The 21,273-nt window shown below is 36.5% G+C and overlaps 1 protein-coding gene across 1 annotated transcript; it reads left to right on the plus strand.

Moving 5' to 3' along the window:
• Positions 1-210: 210 nt before the first annotated feature.
• NFX1 (nuclear transcription factor, X-box binding 1) lies at positions 211-20,471 on the plus strand (the record flags this gene model as incomplete). Its single annotated transcript, XM_010086018.1, has 16 exons — positions 211-282; positions 1,892-2,031; positions 3,647-3,746; positions 3,886-4,103; positions 5,207-5,304; positions 6,744-6,774; positions 7,191-7,273; positions 7,807-7,915; positions 10,305-10,424; positions 11,082-11,161; positions 11,513-11,743; positions 12,032-12,105; positions 14,429-14,530; positions 17,285-17,326; positions 17,683-17,781; positions 20,386-20,471. Coding segments are annotated over 16 exons (1,685 nt in total), but the record flags the coding sequence as incomplete, so codon positions are not given.
• Between the last annotated feature and the right edge of the window lie 802 nt (positions 20,472-21,273).

Raw genomic sequence — 21,273 nt, forward strand, 5'->3', positions numbered from 1 at the left:
TTTTCCTTCAACATCAGTGGCATTTGAGAGTGATGGAACTCTAATAATTAATATTTTTTTCTTGTGCTAATAATGCTTTCGTACCCTGCAGTGGCTTGCATAGTGACTTGGGTCATGGTGGATTGTTTCTCTGGAAGTGTAGTAAAGCTTTGTAAAGAAATTGTAAAGTTAACTTTATAATATTGTTTGCTTTTTTGACTTACTTTTAAGCCTGTGCCATCCAGGACCTTGCCCTTCGTGCCCAGCCTTTGTGACAAAAACATGTGAATGTGGACAAACAAGGTGAGAATGCTTCTGTTATACAAACAGAAGTTTATATAATAATGAAATTTTTCTTTCTTCTAGTTTATTAAAAGTTTACAGAATAAAGTTTTTATTCTGAGCTGCAACTGAAATAACTTGGACAATTTTATATTTTAAAACAATGCCATTACTTTTAATTGTTTAAGAAAAAATAAAAATAATTTAAGAAGAGTTGTCTGTAAATTACTGTTGTAATTTACAGTACATGTAGCTGAATTGTCCATGCAGTCTGTGAGTTAATTTGATTTTGAAATCCTATTCTGGTATGTGTTTGTTTTATTTTGTAGAAGACACAGAGAAAGAAGTAGAGAAAGGTTCACACCTTTTCTGTCTGAATGGAATGTAATGATGAGTTACTCCATTCCAGAAATAATACTTTCAAAAATAGTATGTACCTTTCTGGGAAGCTGTACCACTGTCAGGAGAGAAGTTTGTAGTAAATTCCAGACTTGAAGGTTGTCTTTTCCTTACATATTTGATGCTTATGGTGTCATTGCCAACAGCAGGAGAGTACTGCCCATGCTATCTGTGATCTCATATTCAGTTGCTCTGAGTCTTTAGAGTCCATGTTTTAGTTACCAAGACCTGACTCAGTATCATAAAATGTTTGCCTGTGCTCATTTCCAGAAGCAAACCAAACAAAAAACCATCTCAGTGTTAGCATTCTTGCTCTAGAAAAAAGGTTTCAGACTTTTACAATTATTTCTGAAAGTTTGAATGTAATATTAAGTGATCTTAATTTTTCAAAAGAAGGTACAGCTATTTCTTTGGCAATATTTGTGGTTGAAAGAACTTTGTCTTCAGTAGAAAAATTGATTTGTTGTAGATTATTGAATTTTATTTTACCTAGTAAGTTCATCTCCTTTTTTTTTTATTCTAGCTATTCCTTGCATTTAGAAGTTTAGTAGATGCAACCAAATTTGGTTTATTATTTTTTTCCCCAGTCACCAGATTGCTGATTTTTGTACTGCATTTCATACTTAGAACTTAGATTTTTTTCATATGTACTCTATTAGCATCCAAGATGTATGGTATGATGCCTTTGACTTTTAAGATGTTTTTAAGTTACTATTTCAAATGTACCTTTGACAGCCATTGTACGAGGCCAACCAGAATGGAAAAAGAGGATAATTTATTGTTCTGACCCATTTTTTTAACAATTACATTAAAAAAACCCCAACTCTTTCCATAGACTACTGACTCACTATTAAGGCCCACATCCCTGTCTTCATTGTGCTCAGTGGACTTAGGATCATTTAAGTCTTTGGAAAGATGTCTGTAACAGAAATACTTGCTCTTTTGGCATGATGCATAACCATAGATTAGGTTTAAGTTACAGTGTCACTTTTTTTTCTATTTTGTTGAGAGAAAATTCTGTAGACTCACTACTGTGGTAAGTACCTTGTTTATGGGGGCAGAAGAGGGGAAGCAGGGGGAAAAATAGGAGGGTTATTTCCTAAAAACTTCATTAATGAGTTGTGCTCCCTTTCAAAGGCTTTGGCATTTTACTGAAAAAGTATTTTCCTTTTTAATAAGTGCTCTACAGATATTAAGGTAGCTGACAGACTATGGTGTCATTTCTCTACAGTCATTCCGTTCGCTGTGGCCAATCAACAAAAATTCGTTGTTCTAATGTGTGTGGAAATACTTTAAACTGTGGTAAGCACAGCTGTACTCAAGTGTGCCATGCAGGAAAATGTTCACCTTGCCAATTAACAGTACAACAAGGTAAGTACTGGAATGCCTTATGTGTATCCACTCTACATTATGAAAACAAGAGGTTGAAAAAAACCCAAGAGGCATGTGCTTTATTTTTACTTAACAAAACTAAAATCTATTGCTAGAAGATTTTAAACATGGAAAATGTGTCAGCATCACTAAATATTTAAATAAGAATATAAAAATGCCTAGAAAGAATCATGCCAAGATCATTAGGCTGTTGCAGCATGTGCCATATTAGGACAAGCTGGTTGTACTGGTCTTCATTAGCTTGAGAAGGCTGAGTAGTGGTCTTTCAGTAGCTAATAGGAGGTAAGCAGGAAGACACAGACAAGCTGTGCATGGGGGGAGGATGAGAGTCCAAGTTGAAATCTTGTAACTAGCTATAAGGAAAAACTCTTTTCTGGGAAACTTGGAGGTTTTCAAGACCCAACTGAATAAAACACTGAGTAATGTGGTCTGATCTCATTGCTGACTCTGCTTTAAGTAAGGGCTTGGACTAGCTGAGACCCTAAGGGCCCTTCTGACCTGGATTGGCCTATGATCCTACTTAATCTTTTACCTTAATTCTGAAACTTGATTAAACGGTACATTGAAGAAGAAGAGAAAGGAAAGCACATTTCAACAAACTACTCATGGTTTGTCCTGGTTTCAGCTGGGACGGAGTTGTCTTCATAGTAGCTAGTGTGAGGCTATGTTTTGGATTTGTGCTGAGAAGAAAGCCGATAACGTACTGATGTTTACAGTTGTTGCCAGGACAGTCAGGGACTTTTCAGTTTCTCTGCTGTGACAGTGTCTGCAGGTGCAGGAGAAGCTGGGAGGGAGCACAGCCCCAACTACTAGTCTAGGATTTGACCTTAGGTTTATCACTGAGACCCAAATTGGCCAATGGTCTATTCCATATCATATGTGTCATGCCCAGTATGTTGATGAGACACTGTCCAGAAGTTCTTGCTCTCTCTTGGGGTCTTCTCTCTCTCTTGGTCTCTCTCTCTTGGATGCTTGGTTTCTTATCTCTTTTCCGGGACTCTCTCTGCTCTGGGATCGTTAGCTGGTACCGGGCTGAGCCTTGGTCATTGGGTGGTGAGCAGTTTCACTGTGTATCACTCATTTATATATTTGTGTATATTACTACTGTAATTATTATTATTATTACTATTTTCAATTTTATTGTAATTTAGTTATTAAATTGTTCTTATCTCAACCCGTGAGTCTCTTTTCCCTTTTACCCCATTAATTGTCTCCCCCATCCTTGGGAGGGGGCAGGATGAGTGAGCAGATGTGTGGTGTTTTGCTGCTAGCCAGGGTTCAAAACCATAACACAGTTTCTGTTAAAATTTTCAAAACTTTTCAGGTAATAATTAACTTGTTATGTATATTGCTTTAATAAGTAATGCGAATAGTACTTCCCCTTTAGTTTTTATCTCCTTATCAAAACAAATAAAGCAGGACTTCCAGCTTCTGTAGGACTGAGAAACCTCTATTGCTGAAATAAAACTAAAGAAGAGGAACTTAATTATTGTAACAATTTTTTTCTTCTTATCTATGTTCTTTGATGTACCCCTGGAGGTGTTTTGTCACTGATATTCTCTTGTGTTTTCTGTGGAATATTGCTTTCTTTCAGTGTGTTACTGTGGAAACGACTTTAAAGAAATATTGTGTGGGACAAAGGAAGAATTATTTGATGGTTTTGGAAGTTTCTCATGTCAGAAGATATGTGGCAAGTAAGGTCACTATAATTTAGGCCTTTGAAGAGAAAAAGACCATTTTATTCACACTCAGTGATCATGGTACTTTTGGATAATTCCCCCTTTTGTTGTTTTTTTTTGTTTGTTTGTTTCTTTGGCTTTGTTTTTTTTCCAGAAAATTAAATTGTGGGAGGCACAACTGTACGCAAATATGCCATCCCCAGCCTTGCCAGCTCTGCCCACGACTTCCACAAGTAGTGTATCGCTGTCCCTGCGGTCAGACTCCTCTCAGCAAGTTACTGGAACTAGGATGTGTTGAACGTAAAATATGCACAGATCCTATCCCATCATGTGGAAAAACATGTGGCAAACCTCTTTCTTGTGGTAGCTATGGTAATTAGAAGTTTTTGCATCAGAGTATTCAAATTATCTCATTGTTTAAAAAAAAAAAAAGTAGTGCTTAACTGGCTCATTACAAAAAAATAAATATTTGATTAGTGATTCTGGGTATTAACTGAACTCAGTGCAAAAGCTACTGCAGAGCCTGCAGTCTGGCTGTTTGTTAATAACAATACCTTAAAATCAGGAAATAGATTTGTTTAGATAGTGCTAACACTAGCTAGCTTTTAAATTTTGTTTACATGCACCTGTCTTACATTGGTAGAGGAACACAGCTGTAGGAATTTCCAGAGAGTAATCTGTACTGATGTCTTTTAAAAGCCCACCTAGCTATTTTGACTTTCATGTGGAAACTGGTAGATGTAAATGATGTTCAGGTGCCTCCAGTAAATACTTGTTTCCTGCTGCTGTAGGAAGGTCATAAAGTAAAAGGTAGCGTTGCAAAGTTGGAGGAAGTTATGTGCAGAAGCAATTTGATACTTAAATGAGTGCAGTAGGTAACTCAAGTGTATTTAACTGTGACAGTGTGTGAAGCTCGAGTTTTACAGACTACATATTTAATGGTGATTTCTTAGACTTTAGAGTGGAGAGGGGCCAATGCTGTTGAGATGAGGGCTTCTTATTAATGACTGATCCATTCGGTCAGTCCAAGGACAACAAGTAGAAAGGGAATGAGTAATTTTGCTTTTAGTTGAATTTCAGTTAAACTATTAAGTGAAATGTGAACATATGCATAGCAAGTCCTTTTGGGCTGAAAAGGAAGGAAAAATTACTTAAAATTCTTGAAACTTGGGTAAGATAGTATCACACAAAATCTTTTTTTTTCCATATGTTAATGTAAAAAAAATATTTAAAATGTGTGCATTTACACTGTAATTGTAGACCTGAAACACTAGTTTATATAGTCAGGATTAAAAAGTTGAAAATAATGGCAAAATTTTACACACACTTAATTCAAAATAGTTAATTTGTTTGGAAACCCAGCTGCACATAAGTTTAGTATCTTTGACCAGTGATGCTCCTAATAAATATGAAGTTCTGGTTAATTGATTTTATTTTTTTATTAATTGTTAATCTTTGTATTTTGATTTTACTAGAGTTTATTCATACATGTGAAAGCCTTTGCCATGAAGGAGACTGTAGACCGTGTTCTCACACATCAAATATTTATTGTAGGTGTGGCTTCAAAAAAAAGGTGAGTGTAAAAAGCTTGACTATGGTAACAGGTAATCTTTGTTTTTTAAAGCTGTGGAGAAAACAGAGCTGAAGTAGTTGAGGAAAAGAAAGTAAAAGAGGTGCTGTGCTCCTTAGTTGCAAGAACCTGCATTGTCTACTAACTGACAGATGCTAACTAGGTTATACTGTGAAGTCCAACATAGGCTACTTACGATGTTGGCAATTTTTCAAGTATTTTTACAGAGTTTACACAGAATTCTGTTTGTTTAAGCTGGCTGCAAAGTCCTGTATTGTCATGCAGTATTTATGTAGCACAAAGAATGGTAGTTTTGACAAGAGTAATGTAAACTGAGAGAAGAAAGGTAACCTAACATAACAAGCTAACTAGAACTTTATAGTAATAGCTTGTAGATTTGTTGTAGAATTTTTTTGAGAGAATATTAAGTTTTTACAGCTCCCCATTCTTTGTATGTTTATATAGGGACCCAGCAGATCCTTGTCAATTGTTATATAATATTTCTTTAAACGATGCTACTTCTTGTAATCATTGGTTTGCGATCTTTGGCCACTATCACAGGTGCCTTGATGACTTTTCTGACTTGGTACATACTATCTATAAGTAGAGATGTCTATAAGTACATAGAAATGACTAAGACTTGGATTGAGGATGGAACAGTTTTCTCCTGCAGGGTTGCTGAGGGTAGTTATGGGGTAGAAGGCTTTTTATTTTGAGGCCTGAAACAAAGTAGTGAGGTTTGGGTTTTTAGTTTATGCAGCTTCTCAGGCACCAGAAAGCTGCTTCTTGGAAAAAGAGTGAGTGAACTACAGTGATGATTTAAATCAGTCATGAAAAATGTGATGCTCAGAAGTGACAACTCATAGTGTAAGGTTGTGATGACTGAAGGTTTACATATAGTTGATCAACAATGTTCTTTTCATCCATCACCTGTTACTTTCATGTTGAAGTCTTTAAGTAAAACTTCTTTGATCATGAAATTTGACTTTGTGCTCTCTTGTTTTCTTGTTTTGTTGTTTTGTTTTTGTTTTGTTTTGTTTTTTATCAACTCAGACTTGCATTTTTGGGACAGTTGGTCAAAGCACAAAGTTATGCACTATGTCAATATTCTCTGGGAGAGCTCTTTTGGTTTCCTCTGTGCAAGTTTCTGGTTTCTTAGGACAAATCTGTTTCTGTTGCTTCCCAATATTACCTGCTGAATTAAGTGGGGAATACAAAACTGCATTTTTTTGAAATTGGTGTTGTATCTCTAAGGAAAAAATATTGTGTTAAAAGATTTGAGGATTTTTTCCCAGCTTTTGTTTCACTTCTGTATACAGAGCTGTTATACACATGAAAACTGAGTGTGCTGTTACCTTCTGTATTGTGTGATAAGGTGTTTTCTAGAGAAGCAAGTTTCAGTTGTTTCATCTGTTTTAACCAGCTCCCTGTTTGTTTCCTAGGAGGTCCCATGTGCTCTTCTCAGAAATAAAGGTACAATGTTATGTTACATCTATAATGTGAATTTTCTTTAAAAGTTATACACAGATCATTAATTGTGGGTTTGCTTGACAAAGTTGGCAAACATCTGATCAGTACTGCTTCTTTTAACCGTACTTCCATGCCAAGTTGGTAATTTCTTGAGATGCTGCTACTTAAGCTTTTGGGAAGGGGTTTGAAATAAATCTCTTTCCTTTATATCCATCTTTTACATAAGAAAAGATTTCTTCAGCATTTGATCTCGAAGATTCCAGACAAGCTGTCTGTTTCAATTTGAACAACATCTGATGCCACCTGCCATCTTCCATCTGTTTCCCCCTGGCATCCTGCATATCTTTGGGTCAACTTGAGCAAGCAAAGACATGAAACTTATGACTCTTTTGGGGCTTTTTTTGTTTTGTTTTTAATAGCTGCTATTACATTCATGTGTGACAAAAGATGCAACAAGAAAAGATCATGTGGACGACACAAGTGTAATGAAGTTTGCTGTGTGGTAAGTTTGTTTGGTTTCATGAAATTGTTCATTGTAGTGTGTATTTGGTTTTGGTGTTAAAAGACCTTTTTGCTTTTGTGTCTTTCCATTTTTGTGCATCTTCAGTCTCTATTTGCAGTATTGGTCATGCTCAAAAAGTTTTTGTCTGTGCCTTTATTTTGCAGCATTTGTTTTATGGGTTTCATTATAAATGTAAAACTACATTTCAGCCTAAATTCAATTAATGAGTGTAAAGGTGCTTTTTTCTCAGTGAATCAGTGATGCAGTGAATCCAGGGAGAATGAGGAGGGGAAGGATATTATTTAATACAAGAAGTGTAAGCTATGATGTACCTACGTCTGCAATAGAGGTCTTAACAGAAACAGCTTTTAAAATTTTGTGTCCCTGTAATGATGGAAAAACTGTATAGATCAGGCCTAAGCTGTTTTTTGCACTGTACAGTTTTGTCAATTACTAGATTATGACCTCACAGAGAAAAATAAACCAATGGGGTTTATAGTTTAATTCTGCTTTTCTTGTTTGCCTTGCCCTAGGACACAGAACATAAATGTTCTTTGGTTTGTGGTCGTAAACTCAACTGTGGGCTTCATAGATGTGAAGAACCCTGCCATCGGGGCAGTTGTCAAACGTGCTGGCAAACGAGTGAGTTATGTACAAAAGTACATTATTTCTTATATATTATAGAAATTTCTTGACTTACCTGGTTAGAGTTGGACGGAGAGTATGATCCAAATTGACCAGAACCTGAAGAATATGCAGTTGATTTTAATTGTATGTTTTTTCGTGAAAGAGGAAATTATTTCACTTTAGATGAGTTTACTAAGTGTTGGATTTCAATAGTTAAAGTAGAATTACAGTGAAATATATTCAGTTATGTATATGGATCCAGCAATCACTGCAAAAAATTGAGGAATCATGCAAGGAAAAAGAAGTAGTTTAGAAAGATAATTTCTAAGTTAATGAAACTCTTGTTTAACAATGTAATAACTGTTAAAGATATTGAAGTATGTAGCAGAATTTGTCTAGCTGCTTAGAATTCAGACTTTCCCAACTTGGTACACTAGTGATTTTTCTCTAGACAGGACCATCTGAAGAAATAACACATCAGTCGTGTGTGTCTTAAGCTCTCTGGTCACGTTCTAGGTGGTGTAAATTAGTACTGAATTGCTAGAAATAGATTGACAGCCAGCAGGTATGAATTTTCTTAGGATGGCAGAACTGTTTAAAGGTTTAAGCTGGTGCAGTAGCATTGGACGGGTTTGTACTCTATTAAAAGCTGTGCCAGTTGAATATACAGTTTTCTACAACTGCTTTTTCTACTTGGTGTAGAGGATCATATGTTGATTATTTTGTACCATTATAATAGGTAGGTAATACTAAATTTTCTGATTTTTGGCCTGAAGAAGACAGAAGAATGCTTCTCTGTTTCCTTCTGTTAGCAGAGCCTTTAGTTGACTGGGAAGCCACCACTTTGCAGTTGGGCTGCATCAGCCAAGGTATCATGTGCCATGGCACAGTCAGGTGCAAGCCCATTGCCACTCATTAGATTGGATTTCTTGCCCTTGCCTCCATCTCCACTACTGGTTTTGCTGGGAACGGTGAGGGCTGGCATCAAAATGCAATCCTAGAGTGCATCTACACCTCTGTGGTTCTGTGTGCTTCCCAGGTACTTTACCTTTCCAGTGTCATTTCCTCAGTGCTGAGAGGTGAGATCCCTTTCTATGCTAGGGTCTCTTTATGGACATACCAGTCTACTTCAAGACATTCAAGAGAGCAGTACATCTCTTGGGGAAAAATGATGTCAGCATTACACAGCTGCTTTTTTAAATTTTTTTTTAGTTGTCAGATGTCTCATCCAAAGAGTAGAAATACATCTCTGCACTCCCTCCCCATTGTCTGGACTAGTGCTAGTTAAGGAACAACATAGCTCCTTGGTGTGGTTGCCAGCACCTGGAGACACCAGGGGGTGTCTGCTATTCCCTTGTTGATTGCAGTCCTGTGTGTGCCTGTGTATGTCTGGGTAATTTGCTAATGAACTTGGTTGAAAGCTGGACTGACTGGCTAGTGGGAGGAGATGTGCCTCTGGAAATAGCCAGAGTTTCAGGCAGTGACTGGGTAATAAGGTATGGATGTTAGGCATCTGTGTGTCCAGTCATGTTATTGTTATGTACCTATTGTGTGTCTTGTCTCTCTGGAGTATGTGTTCAGTCTGGCTGCTGGCTGGACCTGGTATTGATCCGGTAGCCACCATATCCATGGAACAGTAGGAACCTTTGGGGTTTTAGAGTTTAACTGATTTTGCTTGGTAGACTCAGAAAGGAGGAACCCTGTGATTCCCAGAGTCAGAGAACTCACAGAATTCAGCAGCTCCCTTAACACACTTATCTTCTGTTTAGGTTGGAATTGTTGTTTTGTGTTTTTATTGCCTCATTATTCTCTTACCTCCTCCTACATTCTCCCCTGTTCTTCCTGATCCACTCTCTCTTTATTCATTTACAGAACAATCATTCTCTTTTTGTTCTCAGGTCTGCTTCTGTAGGACTTCTGATATTAACATTTTCTCTTAATGTCCTGTTTTTCTAAGGATTTATCTGTTTGAATTGTAGCTTGCATTGCAGTCAGTCTCTTTCCAAGTTGCTTTATAGCCTGAAAAACACCCGTGAACTGTATTTATTTTTGTAGAGTGTTTAGTTTTAGTTGGGATGGTGTATGTAACTGTTTCTGTTCCTTTGTTTATTTTATTACTGAGATTTGAAGTCTTGTGATAGGAGTTTACTGTATATTGCCTGAAACGGAGAACTTCCAAAACATACAAAGTCGGCTTTGAAGTATTTGGACAGGCTTATAAGGTGTTTGAGGATCTGTGTAATACTAAATGATGTAAAGAAGTATACAGAAGAAATTATAGGAAGAAATCTACAGACTGGCAGCCTTTTACAGATTTCCCATTATTTACGGATTTCTCATAGCACAGAAGTGCAAATACATGTAGCCATTGGGATATATTTGACTTGTTACTTGTTTTTTTCAGGTTTTGATGAGTTAACTTGTTATTGTGGTGAATCTGTGATTTACCCCCCTGTGCCCTGTGGTACTCAGCCACCAGAGTGTAAAAAAACATGCACCAGGCCACATGACTGTGATCATCCAGGTAAGTCAGGCCATTCCATTTTGCCTGGGTCTTTTGTTTTGTTTAATCAAAATGTACAAAAGTGTACATAAGTCTGTTTGAAAATATATTTGCTTTTTTATTAGAAGGTTTTTCAGTAGTTGTGAATATTTCTAAAAGTCTATGCTTAAAAACCAACCAACTAAAATCTTGCCATGAATACTAGTAACAGTACTTCTGACTGGTAAAAGCATTGGATTTTTTTCTGTTCGTTAGTAATAGTCGCAAAACACATCAAATGCTATCTTCCACAGATTAAGTGCTCTATTGAAACAGTAGGATAATCTAGTGAACAGTTAGTTTCTACATTCCTTGGAATTACATTGGCTGATCACAAAAAAATATAGCACAAGTCAAACAAATGCTTTCTGACAAATTCTGTCTCGTAGTATAACCCTGCTCAGAAGTTACAAAATTCTCTGCTATTTAATTTAGAAAATATGGAAGAATATTAATCTAAAAACCTGCCATCAGAGTACTTTAAAGAACAGATAATCCTTGCATGAAGTATCGTACTTCCCATAAATTGTGTGGTTCTGAAATGCAAACTTATTGTTTAATAGTCTTGGCTGCCTTTAATGCATTTGACTGAAGTATGCTAATAAAACTGTGCTGGCTTTTATATTTCTGCGACTGCAGTTTACCACTCATGTCACAGTGAGGAGAAATGTCCACCCTGTACCTATCTCACTCAGAAATGGTGTATGGGCAAACATGAAGTAAGTCTGGACACTAAATGGTTTTGAATACTATTTTTTTTTTAATACTAAATAATTATAGGACTGTAGGCTTAGATTTTTATGGCCTCTTTGGAATGGAATTTGTTACAGGAGTTTGAGTTTATTGTGTTTGAGTGATTAAATTAGAAAAACATACCTTTTATACCAAATGCATTCAGATCAACTGCTGTATTGGATTATGATATAAAGAAAAATTCAGTCTTTGTCCTAAGATATTTTAGTATTACGGTTCTTCTGTGGACAGTGCCAAATGATGGTGTGAACAGTAAAAGTACTTTGAAATTTGCATTTTTCATTTTTAGTTGTCATCTTTTTCTTTCCCTCTTCCAGCTGCGAAGTAATATTCCTTGTCATCTCACTGACATTTCCTGTGGACTACGCTGCAATCAAATGTTAAAATGTGGAATGCACAAATGTAAAAGAATTTGTCATAAAGGAGAGTGTCTTATAGATGAAGAGTGTAAACAACCATGTGTTATTCCAAGGCTATATTGTAATCATCCCTGTATGGCTCCATGTCATCCATCTTCACCCTGCCCAACAACATCCTGCTGTGCAAAGGTTAGATATCCAAAGAAAATTCACTGCAAATTCACAGGCAAATTGTATGGTTTAATTATCAGCCAGTGACCGTTGTGACAAAAATGACATCTCCTTATCTTGGTAGCATGACGTTTTTGCTGTAAACTTATAATACTGAATTTAAAAAAAAAAAAAAATCACTTTTAGTTAGCCATTATTCCACTAAAATGCGACTTTTTAGAGGAATAAATTTACCTCCTTCACAATGCTGCATGGCCATAAAAAGACAAAAGTTTAAAAAAGCTGCTCTCTTGTGTGATACAACAGGTTGATCTTCAATGTGAATGTGGAAGAAGAAAGGAGAGTATGATTTGTTCGGAGGCATCTAATACATATCAAAGGTTTGTACTGTAATTAATCTTTTAATTTCTTACTGGACTTATTTCTTTGCAGTTTGATTAAATTTCGGGTTTCACTAAATATATTTAATTCCCAAGCTTTTTCACACTTTTTTTATATTTTCACATATGGTTTCTTTGTTGTATTCCTCTGAGCTTTCATACCAGCTGTGCTGTACTAGAATGCATTCCTCTTTTCACTGTTGTTAGTCTGTAACTCTGGTGGTGTGTCAAAGCTTGAATCTCCCATCTGTAGAACTGTGTTCTGCTCACACAGAGCAATTAGATACAGACTAATTGAGCAGGTCCAGATTCGGGCTCCTGGATGGAGAGGTTCTTAATATGCAAACTGGGTCATACCCAACTCCATTTATGGCAATAGATTTGTCTCCAGAGCCTGTTCCTAAACTTACTTCTCTTTCTCCATTATGAGAGAGGGCAAGGAAGGAACATGGAAAAGAAGAAAAGTAGGGCTTTGGAACTTTTGAAATGAAAATAGCAAAACAATAAATAATAATAATATCTTACTCTGAGGCTGTGATTGAGAGGGAATAAAAAAATTAATCTAGAGAGTTGATCTGCAGCCAGAGTTCTTCTCTACATCCCAGTTGATAGGAGAGCACAGTCACAGACTCTTCTGGTCTTTCAAAGAAAGCTTCCTAATAATTGTTTTCTTTGGAACTGCTATTTGAGGGTCTGATACTGGCCCAGCTTAGGATAAGCTGCTCTGTTCCTACTGAACACTGCCCCAGATTCGAATTCTGACAGATGATGGCTTAGCATCTATCTCAGTATGGATACAAATCAGAAGATTGACTCAACTATGAAATAGTAGTTTAAATTGACACATGCTTGTCATTAATGATAAGCTGGGAAGGTAACGTAATTACAAGTCCAAATTTTTGAAGGCTGTTATTTCTCCACTGTTTCAGTAGCTCAGGCACAGCAAAAGTATTCATACAAGGAAAATGGTTCTTTGAAGTTATTAAGAGTCCTTGTATGCATAAATGCATATGTATTTATTTATCTAATCAGAGCCCACTCAAGAGGAAGGGAAAGAAACTATCAGTTTAAAGCAAGTGTTTGTATCTGTTCCTTCAGGTGTTTACAAATTACTCTTGGCCCATGTGACATTAACAAAAGCAGCATTTAATGCCAACTAAGTTTGTATGATAACTCCAGCTGTTCAGTTGCTGAAAGGTTAAAATATTCTGATGTTGTGGGGGTTCGGTTTGGCTTTCGTCCCCACCATCTACACACTTGGGGAGAAAAAAAACCAAACAACAAAAAAAACCAAACCAAAACCCAAACACAATAAAGTAAGTCTTGTAGTACTACTGTGGAAAGGTCAGTAAGTTAACAGGATATCTAAGTTTTCTCAAAAATGTTACAGGAGTGATGAAACAGCTTTGAACTTTGTCAGTGAATGTCAGTGAAAGAATGCCCAGGGGAACAGGAAAAAGGAGTGTGCTGCTATATCTTTACATGACTTTGTCACCACCTGATAAATGTGAAGCTGACGGTGCCTCTCAGCGCTTCTTGGTTTTATGGGATATGATTATCCTCCTTCCTGATAGATGATGAGTTCTCTGAATGTGATCCAAAACATGTAGAGACAAAAATATCCTTTTATCTGAATTTAACAGAAAAGATGATTCAGAGGCTGGGAAGTTCCATTTTCAGGATTTTGTCTGAGAATGGTGTGGGATATTTTACTAAAATCTTGCTGTATATTTTAGTTAGAAAATTTAGCAAGAAAATCAGACTGGGAAGGCTTGTTATTGAAGGGAATGGTGAAGAATCTTTATAAAGAAAATTGTAAGTCTCAGTAGACATTTTTCTCTTTCCTTTATGGCTTGTATCTTCCATATTTTCTAAGCAAATTTCTAAATACTTTATAAATTCACTTTACAGTTTTTAATTGCACACAGTTAAGGAAGAATCACATAAGTTAAAAAGGCAATTAAAGCTATACAATCAGCTGTAGTTTGAATATTAAGTAGGTGAGAAGAAAGACTACACATTGCCTAGTTTAGACTTGCTTAGAATTGATGCTCTGAAAAATTCCCTGAAGAAGGATGTTCATTTGTTAGTCTTGCTCCTGGTTGCTTGAGGGAGATGAGAGAGAGTAACATCTTAATTTATGTAGCTAGGTTAGAATCTTAAAACTACGTGGTGTGGAACTAGACCCCCCTTCTGCAATCTGATGAGGAAATGGTCAGTCTGTCTTAGTTCTTCTACCTGGAGGTTAAAATTGCAGCTTTATACACCTTTTCAGAGGTTTATGTGTTGCCTCAAATGAAATGTAATGCTCTTCTTTTTTCAGAATAGCTGCTATATCTATAGCCACGAAGTTAACAGATCTACAGCTTGGGGATTCAGTGGAAATCAGTAGGCTCATTACGAAAAAAGAAATGAAGCAGGCCAGGTAAGGCCTACAAACATGTAAAAACATATTTGAAACTCTTGTGTGTACCTGAAATGTAGGCAATGTGGAGGATTCATAATACTGTCAGCAAAACCCCAGCTAAAATAAGAAAATAAGAATTTAAATAGCCTGACTCTACTGTTACAATACTGCTAAAAGAGTATTTTGCGCTTCCTTAGCAGTTCATGTTTTTGCTTTCGTGTAGAATGAGTTCTCTATCATTGCCTGGTTTCTTGTTATAATAATGTATAGAACAATATAATTGTGGTTTCAGAGTTTGTGTCTACCCAGCAAGCTACTTGCAGTTCCTCTGGATTTTTTTCAGATTTCTAGATAATATAACTTTCTGCTATTATATTCCCTTTCAGCATACAGCATTCATTCCTGGATCATTAATAGGGCATATTTTCCTCTAGTCATCATCCTACTATTTATAAATTTTTCCTGTTACCCTTTTTAGATTTCTTACATTTATATCTCAATTTGATTGGAACTTCTGTGTTCTCATACTGTCTGGCACCGCAAATCTGCTTTTAAGTCACAAAATTGGTTGTGACTTAAGTTTGGTGATTTACTGTTCCTCCTGTTGTTCCTCCAAATTGGAATAGCTTGTCTTTTTACTTTTAGTATCATTTCTTTAAGGAATTGCCAAGTTTCTCCAACATCCTTTTGTCAGAAACTTGACCTCCTGAAGTCTTTGCCCTTGAAATCTCTAATTTCTATTTTTTAGTTTATTTTATCTTACCATCTCTCCTCTCTTAATTGTGAATTTGATTATTTTAGAGTCAGTCTGTTGTGTGTGTTAAAATCGCATATTCCATTATATTGTGTAAAGTCACTCACTTGGGAGCACCTGCTCATTCCAGTCTCCAGCTTCATTGTAGTTGGGCTGGTGTCACACTTCAGAAGAAATTGGGGGAAAAAACAAGGTGAAAGAGGGAGAGTCATACTGATTCCTGCATGCAACTTTGAAGGGTGTGGTGTTGGTACTATAGAAGCATGGTATAAGAAAGACGCAGAGAGGAAACAGTAATTAAGTTTTTTTAGCCTACCCCCTTGTTTCAATTAATTGAATCCTCAAAAATGTACGTCTCTAGAATTACTGAAGAATAATCTCTGCTTTACCCACACTGAGCCCCAGCTGCTTTGTTCCTTTTTGTATCACTGTGCCAATCAGGCACAAATATACTCAACAATACGAAGCCAACTTCACCTTCTCCAAATAAAAGAGTCCCTATTTAAAAAACACAACCATTTGGCAGTGCTAGAATTTGGGGGACGTGCAGTGGTAGAAGAAAGGGGGATGATTTTTTCATCTACTGAAGCTGCGAGTCTGTCTCCTGGCTGTATATTTGCCAGGAGAGCAAATAAGACACTAGTGTCTTTGCAGCCTTTGCAATCTGTAATATAAATTGTGTTGTAGTCACTGACACACATCTTTCTGTATGGGCAGTCTTATACTGCCCTTTCCTTGAAAAGTTGAAATTAACAAAGATTACTTTTCTTTGTGCAAATCTTTCGTAATATGGTATCTGAACTGTGGCAGGTAGCCTTTATTCCAGGACAATCAGAAGTATTCTCCCTTCCCCAGTCTACCAAATACTGGGGGAGGTGGTGGCACATTAAAATATTCACTCTTAAATTTCTAGTTTATTGTCAAACTCCAGTGTTTTCAAAGACACAAATCTGCTAAATTCATTGTAAATGAATAGCAGGATATTTTATGCAAACTGTGCAGAGATTTCCTTTCTTTGTTTCTCTCTCTTGTCCTGTCTTTAGCCATTTTATAATTTAGTTTGGTTTCCTCATTAGGGTTTGGGTTTTTTTGTGACAAATTTGGTCAGTGCTAGAGTAGCTTCTGTAAATTGATGACATTCCTCTTTTTAGAGGAGGAGGAAATGATTCTTCAAATAACTTTTAAACAGTACCAGGTTGATCTAAGAGTGCAAGTATGTTAGCTTTCTTCTGCTTCCTTTGAGAAAACCACCAGAACTTCTGGATCTTATACTTGTGTGGCTCTGAACCTATTACATGTCACTAAATTAACTGGTATCCCCTGTAGAAATTATTTGCTTGAAGTCAGGGAACTAGTATCAATTGAATCAATTCACTTTTGCAGTCTGAGGGGCAGAAGTTTGTAACTGCCACTGTGAAATTCTGGACAACTCTTGATTCTCCTGACACTTTAATACCTTAAAATTATAAAATAGCTTTCAAAGATGAGACAGAAGACTGAAATTCATAACTCTACTGACAGTAGAAGTTATGGGCTCAGCTGAAATACTGATTTTTGTGGTGCATCCTAATTCTCTATCTGCATAGCTAACTTTCCTGTTTCCCCTGGCTGATAATTTTTTCTGATGTGTAGGAGTAAATGACCTTGTCACATCTTCCTTTGCTAATTTCCCACCCTTCCTAACATCCCCTCAATGCCGATATCAGCTGCATTTTTTTTTCTCAAATGATCTAATTTGCCAGTATATTAAGATCTAATTCAGAAGCTGTTTTTCTCAGCTTCCATATGGCTTTGTTAATTGCTGGTTCTGTTCAAGATCTGGAGAAGGGCTTGTGTGCTCAAAGATCTTTGATTGTTGTTTAGTTGGTTTTAGCTGTATTATCTGATCTGATACAATAAACTATTCTCACACAGTTACTTATTTAGGCTGTGATAATGTTATGACACCAAAAAAGCTACAGTTTGAAAAGTACGAGTAGCAGCAGTAATTCTAATCGTATTTTTCCTTCTTAATTCAGGTTGCAATGTGATGAAGAATGCTTAGCTCTTCAGAGGAACAGGTGAGCTGTGAACTTGCTTGCTTTTTTTCAGAAGTAGTCCAGGTTTAGAAAATTAATGTGATGTGGAAAAAATCCTTTCCTGCATGACCTGGAGAACTGATAAAAGAGGAGATGATTCCTGTGCTATAGGGATCTATATTGAGTGATCCAAGATCTTACTAGAATATTCTAGTGAAAAAATCCTAAATTTGTCATTTCAAATGTACAGGCTGTATGTTTAGCAAGCTGTTCATCTTTATTAGTAACCCACATCTTTACTGGCAACATATTTGGGAGGCTGGGGGATTTGTGTGTTTATTTTTGTTTGGTTGTGGTTTGGTTATGTTTTGGTTTTTCCCTCCTACTCTCAAATTTAGACGTCTTGCTGAGGCTCTTGAAATAGATGATCGTTCTGATCCTTTTAATGTCCGTTCTTCTGGACCAAAGTACAGTGACTTTTTAAAAGAAGATGCAAGGTATGTGTTCTAATGATGACAGGTGTCATAGGTAAACAGTGTTGAGAGCAAGATGGGGAATGCAGAATAGTTCTATTTACTCTTCTAAAAATGCCTGTGTTTACTCTTCTCTCCAGCGTTGGCAGTAGGTGGTAATTGAGGCAAAGGAGGTGATGTGCACTTCTCAAGACCTCCAAAATGAGAACCTGAAAAGTAAAAAGTGTCTGACTGGTTGCTTTGTTCTGTAGCAGGGCCAGATTTAGAATGGGAACATTACTTGTCACCATTCTTTCACTATGAATCAGTACCTGTACTTCTCATATCTCTACTGCTTTCAGGCACAACCAACCCCCATCTCGGTGCTCCTTGTAAACTTTTCAAGACAAAGACAAAAGTGATAGCTAAGTACTGATATATGCTCTGTTAGCCTCATGTTATTTCCCTCCACCAGTCTCATTTATTTTTTTGCCTTGCTGCCTTTATTTTAAAAATAAAGAACTGGAATTAATAAAACAATTGATGCAGAGCTAAGCATATGCCACTGCTGACTGCAAAGAGGGCTGCTAGACTGAAATGTCTGAAAATGAGGCAATAGAAAGTCAATATCAAAAGCATCACACTAATAAATACTATGCAATCTGGAATGATGAGGAGGGATCAGACACATTTTTTAAAAGATGCTTAAATGATAAGTGTCATCTCAGAAGTTTTTACTCTTGCATGTCTGTTTGTAGGCATGACATTAGTTTTTAAAAGCTCTAAGTTTTTAGAACAACTGAATCTATTTTGGTCTTGCTTCACTATCCACCACACAAACCCAATAAAAAAAAAGTTTCTGTACAGTTTATCTGCTCCAATCCATCTCACCTTTTCCTATAGAGAAATAACATTCTCTTAATCAGTTGACTTCTGCTGCCACCACCACCCCCCCCAGCCCTGTCCTCAGTATAGTATGCTTTCTGTTTTATCTTCCTCTTTGAGTACTTCAGTACTGACTACCTCTTGATTTCTTGAAGCTGAGAGACATTCTAAGTATTTGTGAAAGAACTCCTACCTGTTTGATTTCACTGGTGACTTTCTGTTGATAACTCTGTTTTTATAGGCTCCTGAAGGGTTGGTTTTTTTTTTTTTTAACATATCCCTCAGTCTGTGAGCTGGTTCCTCAGTAGGTTTTTAAGTATTACAGATCGGGTTGTTCTGGACCCTCTCATTGAATTGTTGGTTCCATTTTTTTCTCACTTCCTATAGTCACTTCACCTTGAAATATGAGTGTTCATAGCTGGCATTCCGTATAGTATTTGCTTTCTGACTCACTGGAGTTCAGCTCATCCTGAAAGGATCAGTGGGTTTGGTTGACTTTTTTTGTTGTTGGCTTTTGTATTGGGTTTGGTTGGTTGGTTTGGTTTTTGGTTTTTTTGGTGGTTGTTTTTAAATTTGGGATTATTGCTGTAGTATTATTTCCAAAGCCTCATGCTGCATGGGCTGACTCTGTCTTTCATAGCCTAGGTGTGTCTGGAGGGCCCTTTCTTTTTACCCTACAAGTCCAGGTCCTTTTTTGTAATTCTCCCAATGTAATGCTTTCCTCTACTGAAGACCCAGGAGTTCTGCTAACTACATGCGATCTCCATCTACTGTTAAAAAACCTTGAAGGTTTTCCAGTGATGGGCTGATTTCATTGTACCATATCAGTAGCCGAGCTACTCAGTGTTGCCATTTTGCATGTTTGATTGGGACCGCTTGGTCTTTTGATGATAAATTCACTTCAGCATTCAGAACTTTGGTAGGATATCTACCAAAGATTCTTGACTGATGGAATTCTGACATCATTCATGAAGTGCTGTTGTGTATAGAATGGTGCCTATTTTTTAAGAAATAAGGTTATTTACTACTAACCAGCTTTGAAATATGAAATCTTCAGGTAGCCTTTTTTCCCCATGGGGATGGTGCTTTAACAAATAACAACCTTACTTTTGGAGTTTACTGCTTTTTTTTAAGAATAGAGTGCGAAGTTCACCCTTATGTGAAAGACTGGCCTATTGTGATTAAGCAAGGTAAAAAAAAAAAGTTTTTAAAAATCCTTAATATCCCATATCAAGAACATTTTGTTTGCTTGCAAGTAGCCTTACACCACTTCTTTTGTTTTTATTAATTTGTTATGGTAGATGAGTTGTAGACCAAAGTCAGTGCACTTTTCCTCTGTCTTGGAAAAGAACTTCATTCTGTTTACGCAATCCCCATTTTTGTGTTTAATCATGTATTCTAATTAAGTGAATTGCCTTAATGACAATTAGTTTAAAAACACTGAAAGGGCAACTTTAAAAGCTACTTTATCCGTTTGAAAATATAGAGTTGTATTGTCAGACAGTAGAGTTGTATCATAGAATTTTATTCTGGGTTCCAGCAGTTGAAGGGAAAATAATTAATGATTTTTGTAATAGTGATGAGATACAAACTTTTAAGAAATGTAAACAGTGTAATAGATAATCCGAAATGTGCTCTCACTCCTGCTTCTGCTTAAGTTGAGTTTTTAAATTTTCTTACAGTTGAAAATAATGTTAAAAAGATTAAGATATTGTATATTTGTACACTCTCTTGCCTCATTTACCTAGAATGCTGTTCTTGCAGGAAGGATTTAAAATTTGTCAGTGATGTTGAGAAGGAAATGAGAATGCTGGTGGAAGCTGTGAATAAGGTCAGTATTCAGATATTCTGTATGACTTATAATAAGATACAGTTTGGGGAGAGTTTGATGTTGCTAAACTTTAATAATACTAATAGTTATGAGTTGACACTAGATCTATTTGGACTTCAATAGAGTGCACATTTTAATTATAAATTGAACAAAATTCTTAGGGAATGTAGTAGTTCAGGATCACTTTGGTGACAGCGAAGCTTTGTTTAAAGATTCAACCAGTGCTAGGCTTTAATGCATCAAGGGATTATAATCAATTTTTGGATCTCCACTGATAAAGCATTAAGCATCAAAGATGGTGTTTAAAGGTTCAGACTTTGAGGAGGATAACCTAGGTTCTTCTGATTCCTGTAGTGAAACTTGCTTACAAATTTGTACATCCCTTCCTGCACTTGCCAGTGTGTGAAGTAGTCCTCCTTCTTCAATAAGGAAACTTGAATTCAGCCACAGTTGTTTGGCAGACGCCGCTATACCTAGAGAGGTTTATACCATAGACACAATCGTAGGTTTTTCAGTGAAAGCAGAATTTTGCCTTCAGGCTTGTCAGGTTAGCATACTCCTGGCTTGCTCCTGCACCATGCCTGACCTGGTATATGTGGTTCAAAGGACAGCATAAACCGTACTATCCTCAGTTGCCCTTAGCTCAAGAAAGAGTTAACCTTCTTTAGAAAGCATTAATTTCCTTCCCTCTACCCTCTGAGTACGATTACTGAGCTTTATTCTTTTTTTTTTTTATGTATGATGTTTTTTAACCAATCTTTGTGCTTGTCCACCAGTCTAATGTTCTTGCCCATTGTTTCATTGGAATGAAAGTCTAAAAG

This window comes from Pterocles gutturalis, unplaced genomic scaffold (genome assembly GCF_000699245.1).
Source record: "Pterocles gutturalis isolate BGI_N339 unplaced genomic scaffold, ASM69924v1 scaffold41540, whole genome shotgun sequence".
Classification (NCBI taxonomy): domain Eukaryota; kingdom Metazoa; phylum Chordata; class Aves; order Pterocliformes; family Pteroclidae; genus Pterocles; species Pterocles gutturalis.